A 26,165-nucleotide genomic window follows, 5' to 3' on the forward strand; every position below is an offset into this window, starting at 1 on the left:
GCCGCCCTGAGTCTTCGGAGAAGGGCGGGATATAAATTCAAAAAAAAAAAAAAAAGGACAGTTTGAAACTTTCAAACAATTAATCACAGCAACGCCAAAAGTGCTTTTTTTCAAGAGGCAACTGGACTTTCTGTTTTTTTATTTTGAAGATGTTTCGCTTCCCATCCAAGAAGCTTCTTGAGCTCTGACTGGATGGTGGGGAATGGAAGGATTGATATTCCTTGCAGACAGCTGGTCATTTGCATTCTTTGAGAGAGTCATTGAGGCTGCCTGGAGGTTTGTCTGTGTCCTCAGTGGTGTAAATGGGTGTGGATCCTTCCTGGCTGCTGGATGCTTTCCGTCCTGTGTCCCTTCATTGTGGAAGATAGGTGTGAGCTGTTGGGGATGTGTCTGTGTTGGCTGCATCTCAAACTGATGCACAAAAATGGTTCCTGTAGTCTGCAATTTTCTGGAAATCCGTTTATATTACCAACTCTCTCTCAAAGGATGCAAATGACCAGCTGTCTGCAAGGAATATAAATCTTTCTGTTCCCCACCATCCAGTCAGAGCTGAAGAAACTTCTTGGAGGAAAAGTGAAACCTCTTCAAAGAAAAAACAAAAAGTCCAGTTGCCTCTTGGAAAAAAGCACCTTTGAGACAACCCTGACCTGGAGGACTGAGAATCTCCAGACAATCACAACAGCCCCAATTTTGTTAAAAGAAATTATAATGACACCAGTAAGTCCTCAGCAATCCCGTTAATTTACAATTTCCCCTACGGTTCTCAAATAATTTAATCTGTTCCAACGTTATCTAAATCTGCATTGTACATATGTTCCAATTTTATTGCACGGGGACTTACCGAATCATATAGTGAACCACTGATATCCGCCCCATATATAGGGGAGACAAAAGTCAAATTCTTCCAGTATTTGCGTTCCAGATCATCAAAATCCTGATGACGCGGAGTGCAGTACCTGGTAAGGAAAAGCAAAATTAAGAACTGGCAATATATATATATATATATATTTGTAAACCAGAGTTGAGCTCCCTTCTGATGAAATGGGGCTGTGAGCAGAGGTGAAATGCTCCCGGTTCGGAATGGATCGCACGATCCGGTGGCGATGGTGGCGGATGGTTTGGAGAACTGACAGCAAAAATCCCTCCCCCCTCCGCCCAGCTGATCGACATGATCATCAGAAGTTTTTTTTTTAACTTTTAAAAGCATTTTTTCTTCAGCCAAAGAAATGTTTTAAAAAGTAAAAAAAAACAAAGCCTCTGATGATCATGCGGCTCAGCTGGGATCGTCAGAGCCTTTTAAAAGCATTTTTTTACAACCTCTTTGGCTGAAAAAATGCTTTTAAAAATAAAATTTAAAAAAAAGTTGGCCATGCCCACCCAGTCACATTACCCCCACCCCCACCAATGCACGCCCACAGAACCAGTAGTAACAAATTTTACATTTCACCACTGGCTGTGGGCCACATCATTTAAAGCCCTAACAAATGTAGGACAATTTATTTAGTTCACTCCGAGCACAGAAAAACACCGCCTTGTCAACTCTATCCTACTAAATGATGCTGACGGGCAGTCAATAAATGTGACACGGAGGCAGCTCAATGCGACTAGGGACAAAAAATGCTAGAAACAAAGACTTTAATGTGACTTTTAATGTTTTTAAAAACGTTTTAACGTTTTTCTATGTACTTTTACTACAAATGGAAAAAAATAAAAAGAACCCCCACGCTTTGTTTAATTATAAGCCAAGACAAGTCTTAACCGTGGACATACTTCTCACTATTAGCCAAGTGCCGATAGTCTCCAACCAGCATTGGTTTCTTCTGAATATTGTACTGGGTGAAGAGCCCCGACTGGCCCGTCACCACCTGCTGAATGGGAGCAGGGATCACCATGCTGTCGATGTCATCGTAACTCTTCCGGGGCTTCCATTCCTTGGGAGGGATCACCTGCAAAAGGGGGGGGGGGGAACAATTTTTTTTTTCTTGAATAGATCACGTTTCATGAGAACAAACGAGCTAAAGGGAAGGATTCTTCTCTTCTGGATAAAAGAAACCACCCACCCTCCCCGGGGTGAAATGTAAAATTTGTTACTACCGGTTCTGTGGGCATGGCTTGGTGGAGGGGGTTGGTAATGTGAATGGGTGGGCATGGCCAACTTTTTTTTTTTTTTACTTTTAAAACCATTTTTTTCTACAACCTCTTCAGCTGAAGAGGTTGTAGAAAAAATGTTTTTAAAAGGCTCTGACGATCCCAGCTGAGTTGCCTGATTGTCAGAGGCTTTTGTTTTCTTTTAAAAGCATTTTTTTTGCCTTTAAAAGAAAAAAAAAGGCCTCTGACGATCAGACAACTCAGCTGGAATCGTCAGAGCCTTTTAAAAGCATTTTTTCTACCTTTTCGCCCGAAGAGGTTGTAGAAAAAATGCTTTTAAAAGCCTCTGACGATCCCAGCTGAGCCGCATAATCATCAGAGGCTTTTTTAAAACTTTTAAAAGCATTTTTTTCAGCCAAAGAAAAAATGCTTTTAAAAGTAAAAAAAAAAAAAAACCTCTGATGATCGCGTGGCTCAACTGGTCATTGGGGTGGGGGGGGGGGGGGCAGGGATTTTTGCTACTGGTTCTCTGAACCACCCGCCACCATCATTACCGGATCGAGCGATCCGGTCCGAACTGGGAGCATTTCACTCCTGGAACAACTTCTGTTTACATCTCCCTGACTTCCTCTTTCTAGCCCCCAAGTGTATTTCATTCTAGATTCTTCGTCAGAAACTCAATCTGTTTTGGGAATAAGATCGCTTTGGGATTTCTGCTGCGGCCTCTGATGTTTTCCTCTTTGGGTTGAGGCTTTGAATGCCTCTGCTGCCTTCTCCCTCTTAAAATCTGTCTTCCTAACTTTATTCATGTCTTATAATGTCTAACCATCCCACTTGGGAAGCCACTTCATAACCATGCTTCTAATTTAACAACTGTGGCAAGAAAGGTTGTAAAATGGGGTAAAATTCACTTAACAACTGTCTTGCTTAAGCAGCAGAAATTGTGGTCGTAGTTACCTGTAGCATGAAATCCAAGGATTTTTTCCTATTCCTATTTTCTACTCACCTACATGACTGCATCTATAGAAGAGGGAATTCTTGTTTGTCCCCCCAAAATTTAGCAGCCTTAAAAAGCCCCAGAAGGGGCAGGTTTGACTGCATCTGCTGTCTAAAACTGTCTGGGAGCTAATTAAAACCCTTTCTGTCACCTTACCTATAGTGAAATTAATTAGGTACACTTGAGTGGACAAGGAAACATATCCTCAAAAGCTTTTATCAATACCCAAATCCCCTGTGAAAATGAACTGAAATGAGTTATCTGACCCGTTTTAATGAAGAGCCAGGGTCTCCTTTCTTTTCAAAGCTCCACTCAATTTTGTTCTCTGTAAATGTTTGGATATCAAGCTGTGCCAAAGCAGCCCTAACTGCCAAACCAAAAACAATTGGGGGGGGGGGGGAACCCAGAAAAACCTGACAGATGTGTTCCAGTACACTTGTACTCAATGTATTCAAAGCAAAGCATGCACGCACACACATTTTATACTGACGCATTACGCAGAGGCATCATGTGGTTCATTTAGCTTTGGGGTTTTTTTTAAGGGACAATTAAGGGCAATTATGTGGAACTGTGGAACTGTGATTTGTTTATTAAACCATGTTGAAAACAAAATATGAGCTACTGCTAGAACCCACAATTTGACCCTCGCAGTGTGTAACCAGAGGCGTCCCTTGTTTGTCTCTCTAACTTGATTTTGGTACTTTTAAAAAAAACACTTTAAACAGAGACAGTGTAGTCCAGTGTTTTATCCAGAAGGGCGCTCCTTCACGCTGAAAAAACAAATGTAACAAAGGCGAAAGTGTATTAGGTAGTCCTTGACTTATAGCAATTCATTTAGTGACACTTCAAAGTTACGCCGACACTGGGGAAAAAAGGACTTATGTCCGTTTTTCACATTTACAACCGCTGCAGCATCCCCATGGTCATGAGATCAGAATTCTGATGCTTGGCAACTGACTCACATTTATGACGGTTGCAGCATCCCAGGGTCACGTGATCCCCTTTTGCGGCCTTCCGACAAGCAAAGTCCATGGGGAAAGCCAGATTTACTTAACAACCGTGTTATAACTTAAGAACTGCAGTGATTCACTTAAGAATTGTGGCAAGAAAAATCAAATAATGAGGGGAAACTCACTGAAGAAATGTTACACTGTGCAACAGAAATGTTGGGCTCAGTTGAGGCCGTAAATCGAGGACTACTTGTACTTGTGGGGGAAAGGTGTCAGATAGGATACCAAATAGCATTTTTATAAACTGGTGCTTTATACAAGTAGTCCTTGACTTAAAACCATTTGTTTAACCACCAGTTACAACAGCACTGAAAATTGACTATGATCAGTTCTCACACTTATGACTGTTAACAGGATCTCTGTGGTCATAATTTGGTTGCCTGGCAACCAGCAGGAATTTATGACAGATGCAATTGCTGGGGTCAGTTGTTCACTATTTATGACATTCCCATGAGGTTTTCAACAGGTAAAGTTAATGGGGAAAGCCAGATTTGTTTAAGGACCACATGAGTTGCGTAACGACCTTGGCAAAAAAAAAAATTGTAAACTTGAGTGCATCTCTCTTAACAATCACATTGCTTAAGTGATGAAAATTCTGGTCCCAATTGTGGTCGTAACTCAAGGATTACCTTTAAGTAGCCTTGATATCCCAAAACGATCTTTTTCTCTCTTTTTTTCTTTCTTTCTTTTTCTTTTTGGTAAGAAAATCCACACCGTAGATCCCCACCATATCTTAAAACTGACAGTGGAAATTTAGTATGAGATATTAATTGTCTATATTTTAAACCCCCTTTTGTCAATTTTTTGAGGGGTTTGTGCACATAAAAATAGGATCACTAAAAAATTTACAGGTTTTAAGATATTTTTTCAGGTTAACTTCCTGAACCACTAAGAAGTGGAATCCACAGCACACTCACCTTAGCAAGCCCTGCCCGGTGAGCCCCTTGCGATTCGATGTAAGCAATGTACTTCCCAAAATCCTGGAATTCTTCTAGTGTTGGATGGAACGTCATAATTTTGCAGCTGGGATTTTGCGGGCTTGGGTTTTCTGACCCCATATTGCTGAAGGCGGTTTAGCACTTATGCTGCAAAAGAAACAGACAGAAAGAAAGGGAACAAAAAGAAGAGAGGGAAGAACAAACATTAAAATATATCGTTATATCTTTGGATTAATACAAGTTAGGACATTTAAAGTACTGTTGGGAGTGCGGCGGCTTGCGAGGTTAGAACAGGATTGTGTTTGAGATCCGTTGCTGCCAAGAAGTGGGGGGTGAGCTCCCGTCACGCACTCCAGCTCCTGCCGACCCAGCAGTTCAAAAGAGGGTGATCACGAGTAGATTAATGGGTACCAGTTTGGTGGACAACTTCATGGAGACACGAAAGGAGCCCCCAACTGGGCATCCCACTGGCAACAGCTGATATCATCAGCAAATCTTTTTGCCATGGAAACACTTTGCTCACACACACACACACACACACACACACACACACACACACGACTGTTAAGACTGAAGTCCAGCTTAACTGGCTAACTTTGATTTTAGAATTTGTAATATTTCTGCAATCAATTAGTATATTTGTGATGTAAAACCCACATTGATAATTAGGAGAATCATAATCACTATTTAAGAAATACCCAACCCACACTTTTAGCATTATTGATAATTATGAGAATCATAATCACTATTTGAAATACCCAACCCACAAGTGTATAGTTTTTAACCGAGCTAGCAAGTTATTTTAAATTTTTTCTATATATTTATATTTATGTATCAAATTTAGAGACTACTCATCTCACAGGCAGAGCTACTCTGGACTGTGTACGATTAAAAAAGAGTTATATGGCTAGTCCTCAACTTACAGCAGTTCATTTAGTGACCAAAATTACAATGGCACTGGAAAAAGTGATATGACTGTTTTTCACACTTACAACCTTTGCAGCATCCCCAGGATCATGTGATCAAAATCCAGAGGCTTGGCAAGTGGTTCATAGTTATGACCGTTGCTGTGTCCCGGGGTCATGTGATCCCCTTTGTGACCTTCTGACAAGCAAAGTCAATGAGGAAGCCAGAGTCACGTAACAACCCAAGTTCCTGACTTATTAGCTGCAGTGATTCACTTAATAACTGTGTCTAAAAAAGTCAAAAAACGGGGCAAAACTCACTTAACAAATGCCTCATTTAACAACAGTTATTGTGGTTATAAGTCGAGGATGACCTGTATTGTAATTGCTATTATAAAGAACTATAGACCCAAAATGAAAAGGGAACAAGAAATGAGAATGGTTTCAGGAATTAACTTGAACATTGGGCGCTATCTAACAAAATGAAATTCAACAGTGAAAAAAGGAAGGTTCTACATTTAGGCCAAAAAAAAACAAAATGCACCAGTACCGTATATGTGATACCTTGCTCAATAGCAGTAACTGTGAGAGGGATCTTGGAGTCCTAGTGGACAACCATTTAGATATGAGCCAGCCGTGTGCAGCAGCTGCCAAAAAAGCCAACACAGTTCTGGGCTGCATCAACAGAGGGATAGAATCAAGATCACGTGAAGTGTTAATACCACTTTATAATGCCTTGGTAAGGCCACACTTGGAATATTGCATCCAGTTTTGGTCGCCACGATGTAAAAAAGATGTTGAGACTCTAGAAAGAGTGCAGAGAAGAGCAACAAAGATGATGAGGGGACTGGAGGCTAAAACATATGAAGAACGGTTGCAGGAACTGGGTATGTCTAGTTTAACAAAAAGAAGGACTAGGGGAGACATGATAGCTGTGTTCCAATATCTCAGGAGCTGCCACAAAGAAGAGGGAGTCGGGCTGTTCTCCAAAGCACCTGAGGGTAGAACAAGAAGCAATGGGTGGAAACTGGTCAAAGAAAGAAGCAACTTAGAACTAAGGAGAAATTTCCTGACAGTTAGAACAATTAATAAGTGGAACGACTTGCCTGCAGAAGTTGTGAATGCTCCAACACTGGAAATTTTTAAGAAAATGTTGGATAACCATCTGACTGAGATGGTGTAGGGTTTCCTGCCTGGGCAGGGGGTTGGACTAGAAGGCCTCCAAGGTCCCTTCCAACTCTGTTGTTATGTTATGTTATGTTAATAATTATGCACAAGTAGGCGAGTTTGTCTTACCTATTAAAAATACAGTTTTAAATGTGATTGTTTTTATGATTTTACTGATAAGCATAACATTTAATTATTGCAAATGGTATATTCATTAGTTTTATGGGAGGGTGTTATAAGACACCATGCTCATACATTCATCATATTCGCTGCCCAAAGACAAAGTAATTTGTTTGGCTTACTGCTGTGTGAGCCCAGCCATTCTGACTTATTTAACAATAACATTTATTTTAAGTAAAGTCAACACTGAATTCTTTCCAAATTTACTGATCTTGGATACAGCTATCAGCCTTTCATATCCTCAGAAGGATGAAAGATAATGAAAAAAAAAACCTCCAAAACATTCCCTAGTATGTTTAGCAAGCAAAAAACTTTAGCCATTCTGGGTCTGGCTTAATCTATTGGACACAAGAACAATAAAATCTGCAAATTCCAACAGATTAGTTGTTAGAGAAGCAAGAACCCACCGTAAGATAATAAATTAGAGCTTTAATCATTTGCCAAGATTCAAAAACGAAGAAGCCAAGACTTCCTGGTTGGCTCCGTTGGCAATGGAGGTGATCTTTCTGGTCACCAACCTCTGGATCATGTTGGACTGCTAAGACAGCGACAATCAGCTGTCCAGCAGTTCGGAAACCCCCCTCTTCGGGAGAAGAAGCGGTGGTGAGCAAAAAGAAGCAGAGGTAGAGCTTCCCTAGAGCTCCTGGAAGATACCAGGGGGCTCGAAGGGTTAAGCCCCCTCAGAACTTCAAAGTGCTCCAGATCTGAGGCTTTTTTCCTGCTCTGGCAGACCTAATTGCCGCGACCAACTTCCGGGACCAATTTTAACTTAAAGAAGATAATACCGGACTGAACAGAAACAGGAGAGCTCTAATTATAAAAGCAAGTAATCAATCAATTCCCTGTTATTTTTTTTTTTTAAGTTTTGGATTTGACTTCAAAGTGAAAATGGCGATCTTTAATGAGCTACGCAGTTGAAAACGAAAGTGTTACAATTCTCTGTTTGCTGTTTATTGCTGAAGGCCAGCTGGAAATTTTTTTTAAACATTGTAATGAGAAGGGAGAAGAGATCGAGATATTGAGACTGATTTAAAAAAAAAAAAAAGACTTAAAAGGTTTATACGTAATATTAGCCGGGACCAATTTTAACTTAAAGAAGATAATACCGGACTGAACAGAAACAGGAGAGCTCTAATTATAAAAGCAAGTAATCAATCAATTCCCTGTTATTTTTTTTTTAAGTTTTGGATCTGACTTCAAAGTGAAAATGGCGATCGTTCTTTAATGAGCTACACAGTTGAAAACGAAAGTGTTACAAGTCTCACTGTCTGTTGTTTATTGCTGAGGCCAGCTGGAAAAAAAAATTTTTTTTTTAAACATTGTAATGAGAAGGGAGAAGAGATACTGAGACTGGAAAAAAAAAGACTTAAAAGGTTTATACGTAATATTAAGTTAAAGAGAAATTTTAAGAGATGGCAGCAAAACAATTAAAGTCAACTGCTACAAAAACTCCAGGAACATTAACACCGGGAGTCTCTCCAGCACATACAGCAGATACAAAATCACTAAATTTGGAAGCACTTCAGGATAACCTGAAAGATTTTATGAAAGAATCTCTTAACGATGCTATGAATTGGCAAACTTCCCAGATAGAGGATAAGTTTAAATTAATTACAGAAGAAATGTCAGAGATGAAAAAACAGATGTTAGAAATTCAGACTGGAAATAAAGAAGTTAAAGAAGGTTTGGTGTCAGCAGTACAGGGTCTGGCATCAAATGTGATTTTATTGGAGCAGGAAGTAGAAGAAATAAAGAAAGTTAATTTAAAATTGGAAAATGAGATTGAGGCAGTTCAAAGTAAAATGGATAAAGTTGATGATGAAATTGTTTTGGTATAATATAGAGCAATGGAACTTGCTTTACGAATCCGTGGACTAAAAGAATGTAAAAATGAGAATTTGAAGCAAATTTTTTCGGAGGCCTTTGCAGAGATTTTGGCAGTTCGGCCAGTAGATGTGGCATTTTATATTGATAAAATTTATCGTGTGAATTCCTGGATAGCAAGACAAAGAAATCTTCCCAGAGACATTGTTATTTATTTTACTACTAGAACAGTGAGAAATGAGATTTTACAAGCTTTTTTTAAAGGAGACAAGATTCAAGCAGCCTGCCAAGATATTTTAATACTAAAGGAAATTCCCCCCAAAATGTTGAGAGGTAGGAAGGAGTTTGCTTTTTTGGTGAACGAACTTAAAAAACGTCAGATTGAGTATAGATGGGACATCCCAATTGGTATAATAGTTTACTATGAAGGGAAAGCACATCGTCTTAATACAGTCAGTAAAGCACAAGAGTTTTATGCTTATGTGCTTAAGGCTGGAAGTCCACCATCTCCGGATGGTAGGAGAAAGGAAGGTGAAATTAAAGAAAAAGAAGTGATAGTAATGGAAGAAGACCGTTTACAAGCGTTGGATGTGTCTAAGATGGGATCAGAGATTCCAAAAGAGCCAAGGATGACAAGAGCAGCTGTCAAATGCAAGGAACAAGAAGAAAAGGCTCAACAGGCTCAATCTGCTATTACCAAGACGGAAACAGTGGGAGGAGCAAGGCCCAAAGAAAGATATGATTTGCGGCTGGTGCTTCAAAAGTTTCCGATTGCTGATAATGGCAATTAGACTTTTATCTTGGAATGTCAATGGATTAAACTCACCACAAAAGAGAAGAAAGATATTTCATTATTTGAAGCAATTTAAAAATGACATTGTATGTTTACAAGAAACACATATTAGAACATTAGACCAGAAATATTTGATAAATTCGAAATTGGGAATACATTTTGTTGCATCTGCTACAGAAAAGAAGAATGGACTAGTTGTTTATATAAAGAGTAATTTATCTGCAACATTAATTGAAGCGGATAATCAAGGAAGATATATTGCTATTGAACTTTTATTGGAAGGAGAAAATACTTTTAATAGGAGTTTTATGCACCAAATCAACAACAAGAAAAATTTTATAAGTTTTTACATAAAAGAATAACATCTTGGGATTATAAAACTTATATATTAATGGGTGATTGGAATGGAGTGATGGATACCCAGAAAGATAAAAGAAGTCTTAGAAATATTTCCAATCGTGTAAAACTGCCAAAGGCATTCTTTGATTTGATGGAAGATTTAGAATTGAGAGATGTATGGCAGAACGCAATGAAAAAGAGAGAGATTTTACATTTTTTTCTGACAGACATCAATCTTTTTCTAGGATTGATTTCATTTTAATTACTAATGATTTGTTTTTCAGAGTGAAGAAGACAAAAATTTGTTCTAGAACCTTGTCTGATCATGGATTGAGTTAGATCGGGAAAAAGAGGCCAGGAGGTCGTGGAGGATGAATGAGAACTTGTTTAAATATGAACAAAATGTAAATGAATGTAAAACTCTAATGAAGGAATTTTTTTCTTTGAACATGGATAAAGGGACACCTATAGAGATAGTTTGGGACACCAGTAAAGCTTATATGAGGGGAATTTTATTAGAGATGAATAATAAATATAGAAATAGACTGCACAAAAGGCGAAAAGAACTAGAAGAGGAAATTAAAAGGAAGGAGCAGTTATTGGTAGGCAATCCAGGAGATAGTAAAACAAAAGAGTCAATAAATATATTAAGAGGTCAATTTAATATGTTAATGGCAGATCAGGTGGCAACTAATTTACAATATGTAAGACATAATTTGTTTAATAATTCTAATAAACCTGGAAGGTGGTTAGCATATTTATTAAGAAAGAAACAGAAACGACGTATAATTGATAAAATAGAATATAGAGGTAAGGAAGTATATCAGCAAAATTTGATTAAAAAAGCTTTTTTAGAATATTATACTAAGTTATATTCTAGAGATGTGATTAGTGATAAAGATATAGATAGATATTTACAGGACCACGGTATTTTAGAAATTACAGTAGATCAAAGGGAAGAGTTGAATCAATTAATTTCTTCAGAGGAAATAGTGTTTGCAATTAAGCAGCTTAAAGCGAATAAAGCACCAGGTACAGATGGCTTGACAACTACTTATTATAAAAATTTACAAAATGAGATGATTGTACCACTTAAGGAGTTATTTAACAGAATACAAAGGAGGAGACGCCCCTCCTTCATGGAGGACAGCTTTTATTTCATTAATACCTAAAGAAGATCGAGATGGTGTTAAACCAGAGAATTATAGGCCAATATCGCTTTTAAATACTGATTATAAGATATTTGCTAAGATACTAGCGAATAGATTGATGCCACTGATGAATCAATTAATTCATAATGACCAATCAGGATTTATTAAGGGGAGACAGATGAGATATAATATGAGACAAATTGTAAATTTACTTGAATATTTGGAAGGAAACAGCCAGGTTTCAGCAGCATTCCTCTTTTGGATGCGAAAAAGCTTTTGATAGATTGGATTGGCAGTTTTGTTTAAAGTAATAGAAAAATGCAATTTGGGGATTATTTTATTCAAGCAATTAAGGCTATATATCAAAAGCAAACAGCTCAAATAATAGTAAATGGTGGATTAACAGAATCTTTCAAGATTGAGAAAGGGACTAGACAAGGATGTCCCTTGTCACCATTATTATTCATTCTAACTTTGGAAATATTATTGAGTAAGATACGTGGTTTAGATCGAATAAAAGGAATTAGAATTAAAAATCAAGATTATAAATTAAGAGCGTTTGCAGATGATTTGGTTGTTTCTTTATCTCAACCAATACATTCAGCTGTATATTTGATGGAGACAATTGATCAGTATAGTAAGGTATCTGGGTTTAAAGTGAATCAACAGAAGACAAAATGATAATTAAAAATATGAATACACATCAGAGGCAAGAATTAGAAAGAATAACTGGATATGAAGTAGTTAAAAAGGTTAAATACTTAGGAGTATACATTACAGCATCGAATGTAAAATTATATAAAAACAATTATGAGGTATTGTGGGGAAAAGTAATTAAAGAAATGGAGAAATGGAAGAAGTTACAATTATCATTGTTGGGAAGAGTGGCAGCTATAAAAATGAATGTTTTGCCTAGATTTTTATTTTTGTTTCAAATGATTCCAATTTTGAAGAAAGATGCAAATTTACAAGAATGGCAAAAGGATTAATAAATTTGTATGGAAGGGTAAAAAACCGAGGATAAAGTTAAAAATAATGCAAGACGTTAGGGAAAGAGGGGGTTTAAAAATGCCTAATTTGAAATTGTACTATGATGCAGTTGTTTTAACTTTAATTTCTGATTGGATTAATTTAACAGAGGAAAGGATTTTGAATATAGAAGGTTATGGTTTGTTATATGGATGGCACGCATATGTAATATATGACAAGAAAATTGATAAGACATTTAAGAATAATATGGTCAGAAGTGCGTTGTTGAGGATTTGGAAAAAATATCAATATAAGTTAGATGGAAAGATACCAATATGGACCATCCCCAGACATATGATAGAGAATATAAATATATTACAAAAAATGGAAGTTATCACTTACAAAGAGCTTTTGACTATGGAAAAAGGGGAATTACAGTTAAAATCTAGGGAGAAATTGAGGATGAAGGAAGAAATTATACATGGTTCCAGTATGGACAATTGCAATCTAGATGGAAAATAGATCAGAAAATTGGTATAAGGCAAAGTGATGATAATCTGGTAAAACAAATAAAAGATCAAGGTCAACAGCATATAAAGAGATTATATAATGTATTGGTTGAAATTGATTCAGAAATGGAGTTGGTTAAAGATTGTATGGTAAAATGGGCACAAAATTTTCAACAACCTATAATGTTAGAAACATGGGAAAAAATTTGGGTGAGGAATGTTAAATTCACGCAAGCACAAAATTTAAGAGAAAATTTTTATAAAATGTTTTATAGATGGCATTTAGATCCTAAAAAACTGTCATGTATGTATCCAAATGTGAAAGCAAAATGTTGGAGATGTGATTGTGAGGATGCTACCTATTATCATATATGGTGGACTTGCAAAAAAGTTAAAGCCTTTTGGATTAAAAATATGGTGGATTATGCAGAACATTTTGAAAAAGAAGATCAAGTTTGTTCCACAGTTCTTTTATTAGGAATAATCTCAGATTGCACTGTTATAGAGACAAAACTGATTCTGAATTTAATAACTGCTGCAAGATTATTGATTGCACAATATTGGAAGAAAGAAGACTTACCTACAATTGGAGAATGGATTAGTAAAGTATCAAATTTAGCAGAAATGGCAAAATTTCTGCCTACTTGAAAGACTGTACACAAGAAAAATATATTTTGGAATGGAGGAAGTGGATTGATTATATTCAAAATAAGTATCAGATTAAAAAATATCAATTAGTTTTTGAGTGAAGTTAGGAATTATTATGTATTAGTTTAAGAAAGAAGGGAATTGATAGTGTGATGGTGTGAAATGGAATATGTTTTATGTTATATTTTAGATTATGTTTGTTAGTTACAATACCCTGTATTCTGTTCTGGGAAGTCTCGGGGAAGGAGGCGGGAAGGGAAGACTATAAATTGATTGGTTGCCATTGTACAGGAATAATGGTAGAATTAAACAAGTTGGAATGGTGTAATGTCGGGACTGCTCGCAAACACTCCCGAAGGAAAGGGTAAGGAAAGAGGAGTAAAGAAGGAAGAAAGTAGGTAGGTAGGTGGGTAGGGAGGAAAGAAGGAGGAGAAGAAAGGATAGGAGGAGGAGAAGAAGGAGAAGATAGAGGGTTAGAAAGGATGGTAGTGAGAAGTGGGAAAGAGGAGGGGAAGTAGGAAAGCGAGGAGAAGGTGGTGGGGGAAGTTTAAGAGGGATGAGAAGGGAAGAAAGGATTAAAGGGGGGAGTGGCAGTCGAGCAGCCCTGATTGAGTATAATTTGAGTATAGGACTGATTGTTGGATAAGTGATTGTATTGTACACTGGTCAAATTGTGGGAATTATTATGGAAAAATAAAAAATTTTTGCAAAAAAAAACAAAAAACGAAGAAGCCAAATTATACAAGGGAGGAAGGGAGGTGTCAGGATTTTAAATTAATTTTACACTTCAACTTACAATTGAGACCAACATTTCTGCTGCTAAGTGAGACAGTTGTTAAGTGAATTTTGCCCCATTTTACAACCTTTCTTTCACCTGGCTTCCCCACTGACTTTGATTGTCAAAAGTTCGTAAAAGGCGATCACATGACCACGGGACACTAAATATGAGTCAGTTGCCAAGCATCTGAATTTTGATCATGTGATGATGGAGATGATTATGTGAAAAACGGTCCTAAGTCACCTTTTTTCAGTGATGTTGTAACTTCAAACGGTCACTAAATGAGCTGTTGTAAGTCAAGGACTACCTGTACGTGATTTGACCACCTCTTTCTAAGCTAGTGGAAAACCTCAGTTTTTATTTTTAAGGCATCTCTACTTTAAAAAACAACCCTAAACTAGGTGACAGGTTGGTCTAGTGGTTAAAAGCTCAGGCTAGAAACCAGGAGGCAATGAATTCTAAATCCCGCCTTAAACATGAAAGTTGGCTCGGTAACTCTGGGCCAGTCACTCTCAGTCCAACCCACCTCACAGGGCTGTTCAGGGGAAAATAGGAAGGAGGAGTACTGTATTAGATAGCTTTGCCGCCTTGAGTTACTTCTAAAGTAATAAAGGCGGGATAAGAATCTAATAAATAAATAAACCAAAAGACATCTACACGCATTGGAAGAAAGCAAAGCAACCAAGCTGCTAAGGAAAGAAAAACCTAGCAGAAATGGCTGGAGACGCCAGGTATCTTTAGAGAAGACAGAACTCCTGGAGACAGCTGTCTTCAAAGATCTGAAAGGCTACTATGAGAATTATCACACAAGGCAGGACAAAAACAACGCTTTAAATTCCAAGGAAGCCAGAAATTTTCTAACAGTAAGAGCAGTTAAAGACTGCATGATGTGATGGCTGAATATGTCTTTTATACGTATCATTAAAACAATACCGAATTTTTCAATTATGAACTCAAATGAGTTCCTCTAAGTCCACAATTACAACCACAACTGAGCCCAACATTTTTTTTTTGTTTGTTAAATAAAGTGTTTACCGTAATTGAATTTTGCCACATTTTATGACCTTATCTGTCACAGTTAAGCGAATCACGGCAGTTGTTCAGTTAGTAACACGGTTGTTAAGTGAATCTGGCTTCCTCACTGTAACTTTGCTTGCAAGAAGGTCACAAAAGGAACTCACAAGACGCCGGGAGACTGCAACCGTCCTAAAAGTGAGTCAGGTACCAAGCATCTGAATTTTGACCACGAGGCTGCGGCAACGGTCATTAAGTTGTGCAAAACGATCCTAAGTCACTTTTTTCAATGCCGTTGTAACTTCAAATGGTCACTAAACAAACGGTTGTACAGAGGACTCTCTGTAGTCAGTTTTGTTCCTTCCTTTAGGCCAGTGGTTCTCAACCTTTATATTGCTGCAACCCCTTTAATACAATTCCCCACGATGTGGCGACCCCAATCGTAAAATTATTTTCGTTTTGAATTTATCGCACCTGAAGCCGTATTGGCTAGCGATATGAACTGCTTGCGATTGCCTTGAGGACGGAGGCATTAAAGCGGAGACTCCTCCCTTATTAAGTTTATCGCGCCTGAAGCCAGGTTAGGCTAGCGATTGGGAGTGATTGCAGCTGGCTTGAGAGGGAGACATCAGAGCAAAGATTTCTCTCTTTTTTAATTCATCGCGCCTGAAGCCAAATTCGGCTAGCGATTTGAAGAGCCTGCAGCTGGTTTATGGATTCAACCATTGGAGTGCAATTCTTCGACTCGCAAGTATGCTTCCCATATTTCCAATGGTCTTAGGTGACCCCTGGCAAATCGTCATTCGACCCCAAACGGGGTCGGGACCCACAGGTTGAGAACTGCTGCTTTAGGCTGCCTTTATAAATGCACTTCAATAGCTCACCTTCTCCTATTATTTTAACAGCTGCTATGGTTATCGACAGAAAGGGCTCTAGGATAGAAGTCACACGATAGATCCCTTCCTTGAAGCTATGTTACTTTCACTGAGGCTTTCCCTGTGGTGGTGCCTGCTCTATGGAACCGTTCTTCCCCCTTCCCCCACAAAACATACAGTTGACCAACACCTCTCTCCTCCCTTCCCTTCCCTTCCCCCCCCCCCCCCAGAGTCCTTTAGAAAGGCAGTTAAGACCTGGCTTAGTTGGTCCTTAGGGGTGTGGATCAGGATGAGTAGACTTCCCATCTGGTGTCATATAACAAATTGGAGTCTCCTTTCCAGCTAATCGTTTTGTTTGTTTCATCTGTATTTGCTGGAAGGGGGGGGGGGAGGGGGAGATTTGATTTACTGCTTTTGATATCTTCCCAAAGAGTTGCGTTGTTTGAGCTGGGCAGCCACATAAATGCTCTGAATAAGTGGACAATCGATTTCTTTTAAACTTTCTGAACACGATGTAGACCAGGGGTGTCAAACTCAAGGCCCGGGGACTGGATCCAGCCCACAGGGTGCTTGGATCTGACCTGCGGGGCCATCCTGGAAACAGCGAAAGATCCGCCCCCCCTCCCCCAGTTCCTCTGCCAGTGAAAACAGAGCTCAGGAGAGCCATGTGCCACCCTCCCAGACTCTGTTTTCGGCCACAATAGCCACCTGCAGCTGTCAGTGAAAATGGGGCTTGTGGGGGGTGGGGTGGACATATGCGCTCCCCCAAGCTCACTTTTCACTGGCAGAGAGCTGCAGGAGGCTGTCGCAGCCAAAAATGGAGCTCAGGAGCCAAAACGGAGGTCGGGAGCCTGTTTTTGCTGGCAGAGTACTCAGGCCGCCATAGGCGCCCTCGATACAAGTGAAGTGACGTGAAACTGGCCACGCCCATCCCAGCTCCAAGGTCAAATACAACCCAGATGTGTCCCTCAATGAAATCAAGTCTGACACCCCTGATTTAGACCATTAAAATAAATCATAAGTGCTTAATACAGTCACAGATCTGGATTCATCCCAAGTTACTGGATAGATGGATGGATGGATGCATGGATGGATGGATGGATGGATTTTATAGGCTGCCCATCTCATTGTCAAGCGACTTTGGGTGGTTTACAAACATCCCCCGCCAAAAAAAACCCCACACAAAACAATCAATGTTAAATAAACAAATTAGAAAAACAGAGATTTTAGAGCAAGGCAACTGTAAGACCTGTAGACCAGAGGTCTCCAACCTTGGCAACTTTAAGCCTGGTGGACGTCAACTCCCAGAATGGCCCAGCCGGGCTTTCTGGGAGTTGAAGTCCGCCAGGCTTAAAGTTGCCAAGGTTGGAGATCCCTGTTCCCCAGCCAGCATGGAGCAGAAGTCCAGAGGTCTTGAAATTGCCAAGGTTGGATATCCTTGATTTAGAGGAAAAAGAAAAGACACTCTGGACTTTAAACGCCGCACACCAGCTTAAAAAAAGAACCCATACATTCATTGACTAATCAAGTTAGCATCGACTCTTTGCAATCACATGAATAGAGTCATTTCACACACAAATCGGGCAGGACAATTCTGGCACAGAATAGAGTTTTAATTTCAAAGTTAAAAAGCTAGGAACTTCAACCAACGCCAGAGGGCAGCAAAAGACACTTGCATGACCGCATGAACGATTAAAGCATGCTTGGATTATAGCAATAAATTATAAAAGATATATGAATTATAAAATATATTTGGATTGTAAGAATTCTGCTCTGCATAAAACAGCACCAGCAGCGAAGGGATAGGCAGTGAGGCCTGGTCTCCTATTTACTTGCACAAGAGCAGAACTATTTCAACTAAAGCATAGTCAATGGACCAATTTGTGCGTAATGAAAGAATATTTTCCCAGTTTCGATATCAGGATTGAGCCAAAACGTTACCGCATATTTTCTGCCAGAGTTGGATGGCTGAGGTCCCTGTTGAATATTTTTATATGTGTGAGCGTCACCATCTTGTTCTCTCTTTTTTTCTAAATTGTTCTTTGTCATCCTGTTTAGCTTGTATTTTCTAACTGTTTGGTTTTATCATATACTGACCACCACTCAAATCTGGAAGTCAGTGCCTAAATTGAATGAACAAATGCATTGTTCTGATTTGGAAACATCAATGCAGCGCTGTATTGCGTTGTGCCTGAAGAAGGAGCCAGTTGGTTTCTTAACTAGGCAGAATCAGAAATCAAGAAGAAACCTGGGTTGTAACTTTGCCAATAAAGGAGAACTGAGAACTGAGCCTCTGTGGCTCAGACTGGTAAGACAGTCTGTTATTAACAGCAGCTGCTTGCAATTACTGCAGGTTCAAGTCCCACCAGGCCCAAGGTTGACTCAGCCTTCCATCCTTTATAAGGTAGGTAAAATGAGGACCCAGATTGTTGGGGGCAATAAAAAGTTGACTTTGTATATAATATACAAAAGGATGAAGACTATTGCTTGACATAGTGTAAGCCGCCCTGAGTCTTCGGAGAAGGGCGGGATATAAATGCAAATAAAAAAAAAAGAACACTTGAAATAAGGGGTCCTTGGTGCTGTCCGAGCTTGGTTGTTTTCCTGCAGATGTTTCCTTACCCAAACTAAGTAGCATCGGCATTGATGCTGTTTCTTAGTTTGAGTAATGAAACATCTGCAGGAAAACAACCAAGCTCAGAGAGCATCAAGGATCCCTTCCAAAGGTGCTTTTTTCAAGAGGCAACTGGAATTTCTGTTTTTTGTTTTCCTTTTAAGACGTTTCGCTTCTCATCCAAGAAGCGAACCGCCTTCAAAGAAAAAAAATAGGAAGTCCAATTGCCTCTTGAAAAAGCACCTTTGGGACAACCATGGTCTGGATGACTGAAAATCTCCAAAGCCAATCAAGGACCCCTCCTTTTAACTTTGGTTTTGAAAAAGCAACAAACCAGAGACTCTGGCTCAAACTTGTCTAGCTGCTCCTACTAACAGGAGCGGTCAAACAAGAATAATCAGACAAGGTGCCATCAGCAGGCTTGCATTATCCTGAGCAACCAAACCGCAATTTACAATATTGTTATATCTCAACAAGGCCAATGTTAACCTTGGGCAGAGTGAACAAAAGTAGGTCACCTTGCTTTTATAAAGATGTAGGAAGAGAAAACAATTTTAGCAATAGAAGTGTGTTTCTTTTCCCCTTCTTCTGGAAAGCAAGAAGTGAGACAAGTGTCTTATAAAATCTCTCTTGAAAGAAAATGAAAAACTGTCAACCAAACTCCTCCACGCTACTATAAGACCTTGAAGCGGAAAAGAACCGTTGCTTGATTTGGTCAAGGTGTGATGCAAATTAGAGCAGGAATAGAAGCGTATGCAGAAAGACAGGTAAAACATTGGTGGCAATTAAGCCAACCTGCTCTTTATGGACCATTGCTCAGTTCAGTTTTCTGCCATAAAGACAAAGAAATGATTCAGGTGACCCTGAGGATACAGATTAACTCCCCAGTAGCTTCAATGATTTGCAGAATATTAATGACCAGAAGATTTCTAAGGAATATAAATCCTTCCATTCCCCGTCATTCAGCCAGAACTGAGGAATCTTCTTGTTGGATGAGAAGCAAAATGTTTTCAAGGAAAAAAGAAGGGGAGGGGAGAGGAGGGAGAGGGGAGGAGAGGAAGGAAAGAAGGAAGGGAGAAGAGGAGTGCAGAGGGGAGGGGAAGGAAGGGAAGATGGAAAAAGGAAAGGACAGGAAAGGGGAAGGGAAGGGAAGGGAAGGGAAGGGAAAGAAAGAAAGAAAGAAAGAAAGAAAGAAAGAAAGAAAGAAAGAAAGAAAGAAAGAAAGAAAGAAAGAAAGAAAGAAAGAATCCAGATGGTTTTTGAAAAGCACCTTTGAGACACAAGAGCAATACTATAATAGCTAATATATTTTGTCAGAGAGCCCTCCATACTAGGAATTCTGGATTCATCAGAAATATTTGTTAAGTTTGTTTTTCACAGAGAATAAGCATTGCTTAGCCAAGTAAGAAGTAAACAGAGATTTCAAGATTCAAAGAAGTGAAATATTTGGTTCCCTCAAATTGTTTACCACATATAGGTCTTTGGCAGGAGGAGTCTGAATTTAAAGAAACAGCAGTACATGTTCTGCACTGATAAGATAATCCAAATAAAAGAAAACCACTGAAGAAGCCTTGAGTATCAAAAATCTCCACTCTCCATAAATAGGGAACATTTAGTTCAGATTTTTAGTTTGATCCAAGTCTCCTGGTGATCTCCTCCAGAATGCATGCCGATATTGAAAAGCAATGGAGGCAGCATGGAGTCTGCGGATTACCAAACGACAGCACCTATTTCAAAGAGCAGTTTACTCCAAATGGCACCCGGTGAAATGTAGTTAAGAGCAAATCCCTGCCTCCTATTCACTAATATCTCCAGTGATCCAGAAGGCGTCTGTGGTCAATAGTACAGAAAGTCCCTAAAAGGCCAAACAGAAGTAGAGTGACATTTTTTTGTGGCTATCTCAGAACCAGTGTCATCTCCAAAGGCTAACCAAAACAGTCTCAATTCAGTAGTCCCTGCTGAAACGAATGTGAAATGAATCAAGATAATTGATTGGCTGGGAGATTGCTTTGTGACTAAGAAGCCATGATAAAAGACTGACCTATAATTACCCATCTGAGGGAACAGGGCAAACCTCTTTAGAAAAAAAGAAGTCCTCATTATTTCCTCTTTTAAATAAGAATGAAAGTGAAGTACATGGGAGGCAGAGACAGGATAAGGCTCACTGGATTGTCTGCTCCCATCTGTCTGAGCCCTGTAGCTGCTGTGGCTGAGCAGACATGGAGTCCCTAATTTAGGCCCACAATTGAGCCCAGATTTTCTGTTGCTAAGCAAGAGTTATTAACAAAGTTTTTGCCCCACTTGACGACCTTCCTTGCCACAGTTGTTCAATGAATCGCTGCAGTTGTTAAGTTAGTAACACGGTTGTTAAGTGAATCTGACTTTGCTTGTCAGAAGGTCATCACGTGACCCCAGCACACTGCAACCATCAGAAGTAGGAGCCGGTGGCCGAGTGTATGAATTTTGATCACATGACCACAGGGATGTTGCAATGGTCGTAAATGTGAAAAATGCTCCTAAGTAGGATGGATAAAAATCGACAGGTTTTTTTTAAAAAAAAATAATAATTAAAAATTGGATTTAAAAAATTTTTTATTATTATTTTTATTGAATTTATTTTATTAAAATGTTTTTGGACTAAACATCTATCTAGAGATAGTTTTCTATTTAAGATACATTCATAATTTAGTTTATTCCGCATGAAATGGTGCTTAGTTATGGAGCATACTTCCACCTCTCACAATACTTGACAACACAGTATCGACAGTGGAAACCTTCAAATTTCTAGGTTCTAACCTATCGGAAGACCTAAAATGGACAGTTAACATCAAAAACATCATCAAAAAAGGACAACAAAGACTGTTCCTTCTGCGCCAACTCAGTAAGCTCAAACTGCCCAAGGAGCTGCTGATTCAGTTCTACAGAGGAATTATTGAGTCTGCCGTGTCCCACTCCTCCGCTGACGGCCGGGTCAGGGAAATCCGAATCAGGCGTGCCTCTGCAGCTCTGCCCAAAGTCCTAGCAAAGTCCTCAGAGCAGGCAGGAGACCAGTAAGTGACTTCAGCAAGATAAGTTCGACTTTTGCCTGACTCAGAGACTGCCAGAAAGTAGATCCTTTATATAGGCCATGGGGTGTGGCTCCATGACTCAGCACTCATTAAGGCCTGCCCCTCCCTTCCTTCTGTTGCCTCCGCCTATCCAGCCTTCTGATGCGAGGGTCACTCCAATCAGCTGTTGGTAATAAACCCTCCTCAGGCTCACATGCTGTGGAGGAGGGGGAGGGGTCTAGCTGCTCCGTTTGCCTGGGCATAGAGTCAGGGCTGGGGCCGGGAGATGCTCCTTCTTCTGCAGTTTGTGTGGGCATGGAGCCAGGACTTGGGCCGGGAGGCATACATTCCTCCGTGTTCGGGAGCAGGTAAGAAGGCCCCGGCTGCTCTGAGGGCGGGCAAGACACAACAGAGTCTGTCATCTGCACCTCTATAACTGTCTGGTTCGGTTCTGCAACCCAACAAGAAAGACACAGACTTCAGGGGATAATTAGAACTACAGAAAAAATAATTGCTACCAACCTGCCTTCCATTGATACTGTATACTGCACGAATCAAGAAGAGGGCCATGAAAATATTTACAGATCCCTCACATCCTGGACATAAACTGTTTCAACTCCTACCCTCAAAACGACGCTATAGAGCACTGCACACCAGAACAACTAGACACAAGAACAGTTTTTTCCCGAAGGCCATCACTCTGCTAAACAAATAATTCCATCAACACTGTCAGACTATTTACTGAATCTGCACTACTATTAATCTTCTCATCGTTTTCATCACCAATCTCTTCCCACTTATGACTGTATGACTGTAACTTTTTGTTGCTATCATTAAGGGTTAAATTGCAACCTATGACCATCATTTGTGTTGTAAATGTTGTACCTTGATGAACGTATCTTTTCTTTTATATACACTGAGTGCATATGCACCAAAACAAATTCCTTGTGTGTCCAATCACACTTGGCCAATAAAATTCTATTCTGCAATATTGGGACTGTCGGTGAGTCAACAGTGGGTCAGAGGAGGAGCTGCTGTGGGACAGAGATGAGTTGCTCTTTAAAACTTATGATTTAAATCAAGCCTTAATCATGATTTAAATCAACTTGATTTAAATCAAATCCATCCTGGTCCTAAGTCACTTTTTTGGTGCCGTTGTAACTTTGAACAGTCACTAAATGAATGGTTGCAAGTCAAGGACGACCTGTATCTGTCAAAGTCACCATTATTTTGCCATCAGGGTTGGCAATATATGAGAAGTGAGGCAAATGGCCATTTCTAGAAGGCGCTCGTAAATCTGTCACATCACTGAGGGAAGGGGCTTGGGAGAATGGCAACAAATGCACTTAAGGTTTTTAAGTTATAAAGAACCTCACCAGTTGGTTTGGGCCCTGGTCTGATCCAGTGGTGAAATCCATTTTTTTACTACCGGTTCTGTGGGCATGGCTTGGTGGGCGTGGCAGGGGAAGGATACTGCAAAATCCCCATTCTCACCCCACTCCAGGGGAAGGTTACTGCAAAATCCCTATTCCCTCCCCACTCTTGGGGGAAGGATATTGCAAAATCTCCATTCCCATCCCACTCTGGGGCCAGACAGAGGTGGTATTTGCCGATTCTCCAAACTACTCAAAATTTCCACTGCCAGTTCTCTGAAGTACTCAAAATTTCCGCTACCAGTTCTCCCAAATCTGTCAGAACCTGCGGGATTTCACCCGATCTGATCACACTGGTTGTTCTGCAGCTCACTGAATCCACTAGGAAAAAGGATTTTATTGATCTATGGAGAGTCTTCATCATCCAAGGCCATGGTTGTCCCAAAGCTGCTGTTCAAAAGGCAACTGGGCTTTTTTTCCCCCTTGAAAACATTTTGCTTCTCATCCAAGAAGCTTCTTCAGTTCTGAAAAAGGTTGTAAAGAAGAACCTAAGAAGCCTCTTCGATGAGAAGTGAAACATTTTCAAGGAAAAACAAAACAAGAAAGTTCAGTTGCCTTTTGAGCAACAGCTTCTCAATTTTATCAATCAATTCATCCTAGCTGATGGTTCCAGTTATTTTTTCCCCAGAGTATTGGAGGGAATTTTGGGCATCCTTGACAGACAGCTGGATAACTTATGGCAGGGTTCAGCAACCTGTGACTCTGGAGCCACATGTGGCTCTTTCACCCCTCTGCTGCAGCTCCCTGTCTCTTAAAATATGTGTCACAACCGCCAATGTGCAACACCCACTGGCATGCGATTTATTGAACTTTTTAACCCCCAGTAGGATAACCATGGATAAATCCAAGAAAAGAAAAGTTTTAGAAGAAAACAGAATCTTTAATTCAACTACTTATGCTAGTTTTGTGGCCGCCCAAAAAATAGTCAGGCACAGGAAGGGTTTTTGTGGCTCCAAATGGCTCTTTGAGTGTTTTAAGGTTGCAGACCCTTGACTTATGGGAATAAGAAGATGGCTAGAGCTTTGCATAAGAATGAACTGAAGTAGCCTCCCCCTGCTCACAGATCCAAGATAAAACAAGTTGCTCAGATGGAAGAAGTTGCTGGCAAAAGGTATAGGCTCATTTTTCGCGAAAATGGGACAAGTGGGACAAGTGAGGCGAGGCTTCAGGAGGCAAAAAATGGTTGTATTTGGTGTATAAGATACACCAACATTTTCATCATCTTTTGTGGGGGGGAAGTGTGTCTTATATTCCAAAAAACATGGTAGTTAATTGCTTTTCCTTTGTTGTTGTTGTTGTTGTTGTTGTTCTTAGAAAGGATAACTAGTTAAGGAAGTTAATGCAGCTTGAATGTTCCAAGATGCAAGGGGCATTTTCTGAATCTTGTAGAATACTTGTAGAATAGAATTTTATTGGCCAAGTGTGATTGGACACACAAGGAATTTGTCTTGGTGCATATGCTCTCAGTGTACATAAAAGAAAAGATACGTTCATCAAGGTACAACATTTACAACACAATTGATGGTCAATATATCAATATAAATCATAAGGATTGCCAGCAACAAGTTATAGTCATTCAGTCATAAGTGGAAAGAGATTGGTGATGGGAACTATGAAACGATTAATAGTAGTGCAGATTCAGTAAATAGTCTGACAGTGTTGAGGGAATTATTTGTTTAGCAGAGTGATGGCCTTCGGGAAAAAACTGTTCTTGTGTCTAGTTGTTCTGGTGTGTAGGGCTCTATAGCGTCGTTTTGAGGGTAGGAGTTGAAACAGTTTATGTCCAGGATGCGAGGGATCTGCAAATATTTTCACGGCCCTCTTCTTGATTCGTGCAGTATACAGGTCCTCAATGGAAGGCAGGTTGGTAGCAATTATTTTTTCTGCAGTTCTAATTATCCTCTGAAGTCTGTGTTTTTCTTGTTGGGTTGCAGAACTGAACCAGACAGTTATAGAGGTGCAAATGACAGAAGAGAGCATTTCACCGAGGCAGCCTTCGTCGGCGCCATCTTGGGAGTAAATGAGTAAATCTTCTGATTAAGTTGATAGGCATGAACATTTAAGGCAACATTTAACATATCTAGTTTGAATATCCAGAGAGCCACTTTGGTCTTGTTGTTGTTAGTTGCGAAGTCGTGTCCGACCCATCGCGACCCCATGGACAATATTCCTCCAGGCCTTCCTGTCTTCTACCATCCTTTGGAGTCCATTTAAGCTCATGTCTACTGCTTCAGTGACTCCATCCAGCCACCTCGTTCTCTGTCGTCCCCTTCTTCTTTTGCCCTCAATCGTTCCCACCATTCGGCTCTTCTCCAGTGAGTCCTTCCTTCTCATTAAGTGGCCATTTGAGTATTTGAGTTTCTTCTTCAGGATCTGGCCTTCTAAAGAGCAGTCAGGGTCGATCTCCTCTAAGATTGACAGGTTGGATGGCCTTGCAATCCAAGGGACTCGCAGGAGTCTTCTCTAGCACCATAGTTCAAGGCCTCCATTTTTTTTTTATTTGCATTTATATCCCGCCCTTCTCCGAAGACTCAGGGCGGCTTACACTATGTCAAGCAATAGTCTTCATCCATTTGTATATTATATACAAAGTCAACTTATTGCCCCCAACAATCTGGGTCCTCATTTTACCTACTTTATAAAGGATGGAAGGCTGAGTCAACCCTGGGCCTGGTGGGGCTTGAACCTGCAGTAATTGCAAGCAGCTGCTGTTAATAACAGACTGTCTTACCAGTCTGAGCCACAAAGGCCCCAATTCTTTGGCACTCAGCCTTTCTTATGGTCCAACTTTCACAGCCATACACTGCAACTGACTATACGCACTTTTGTTGGCAGGGTGATGTCTCTAGATTTGCCATAGCTTTCCTCCCCAGGAGCAAACGTCTT

General features: G+C 39.8%; 1 protein-coding gene across 3 annotated transcripts in view; it reads right to left on the bottom strand.

Moving 5' to 3' along the window:
• KDM4B (lysine demethylase 4B) overlaps window positions 1–26,165 on the bottom strand; it is a 299,919-nt gene that overhangs the window by 241,144 nt on the left and 32,610 nt on the right. For all 3 annotated transcript variants that reach the window (XM_058163587.1, XM_058163588.1, XM_058163589.1), the window contains exons 3-5: window positions 5,013–5,180; window positions 1,771–1,946; window positions 842–956 (exon numbers count right to left, since the gene is read on the bottom strand). In XM_058163587.1, the coding sequence (XP_058019570.1) occupies window positions 842–956; window positions 1,771–1,946; window positions 5,013–5,153 (432 nt within the window). In that variant the 5' untranslated portion in view covers window positions 5,154–5,180. The remainder of the gene's footprint in view (window positions 1–841; window positions 957–1,770; window positions 1,947–5,012; window positions 5,181–26,165) is intronic.

The sequence above is a fragment of the Ahaetulla prasina genome, chromosome 1 (genome assembly GCF_028640845.1).
Source record: "Ahaetulla prasina isolate Xishuangbanna chromosome 1, ASM2864084v1, whole genome shotgun sequence".
In the NCBI taxonomy this organism is placed as follows: Eukaryota; Metazoa; Chordata; class Lepidosauria; order Squamata; family Colubridae; genus Ahaetulla; species Ahaetulla prasina.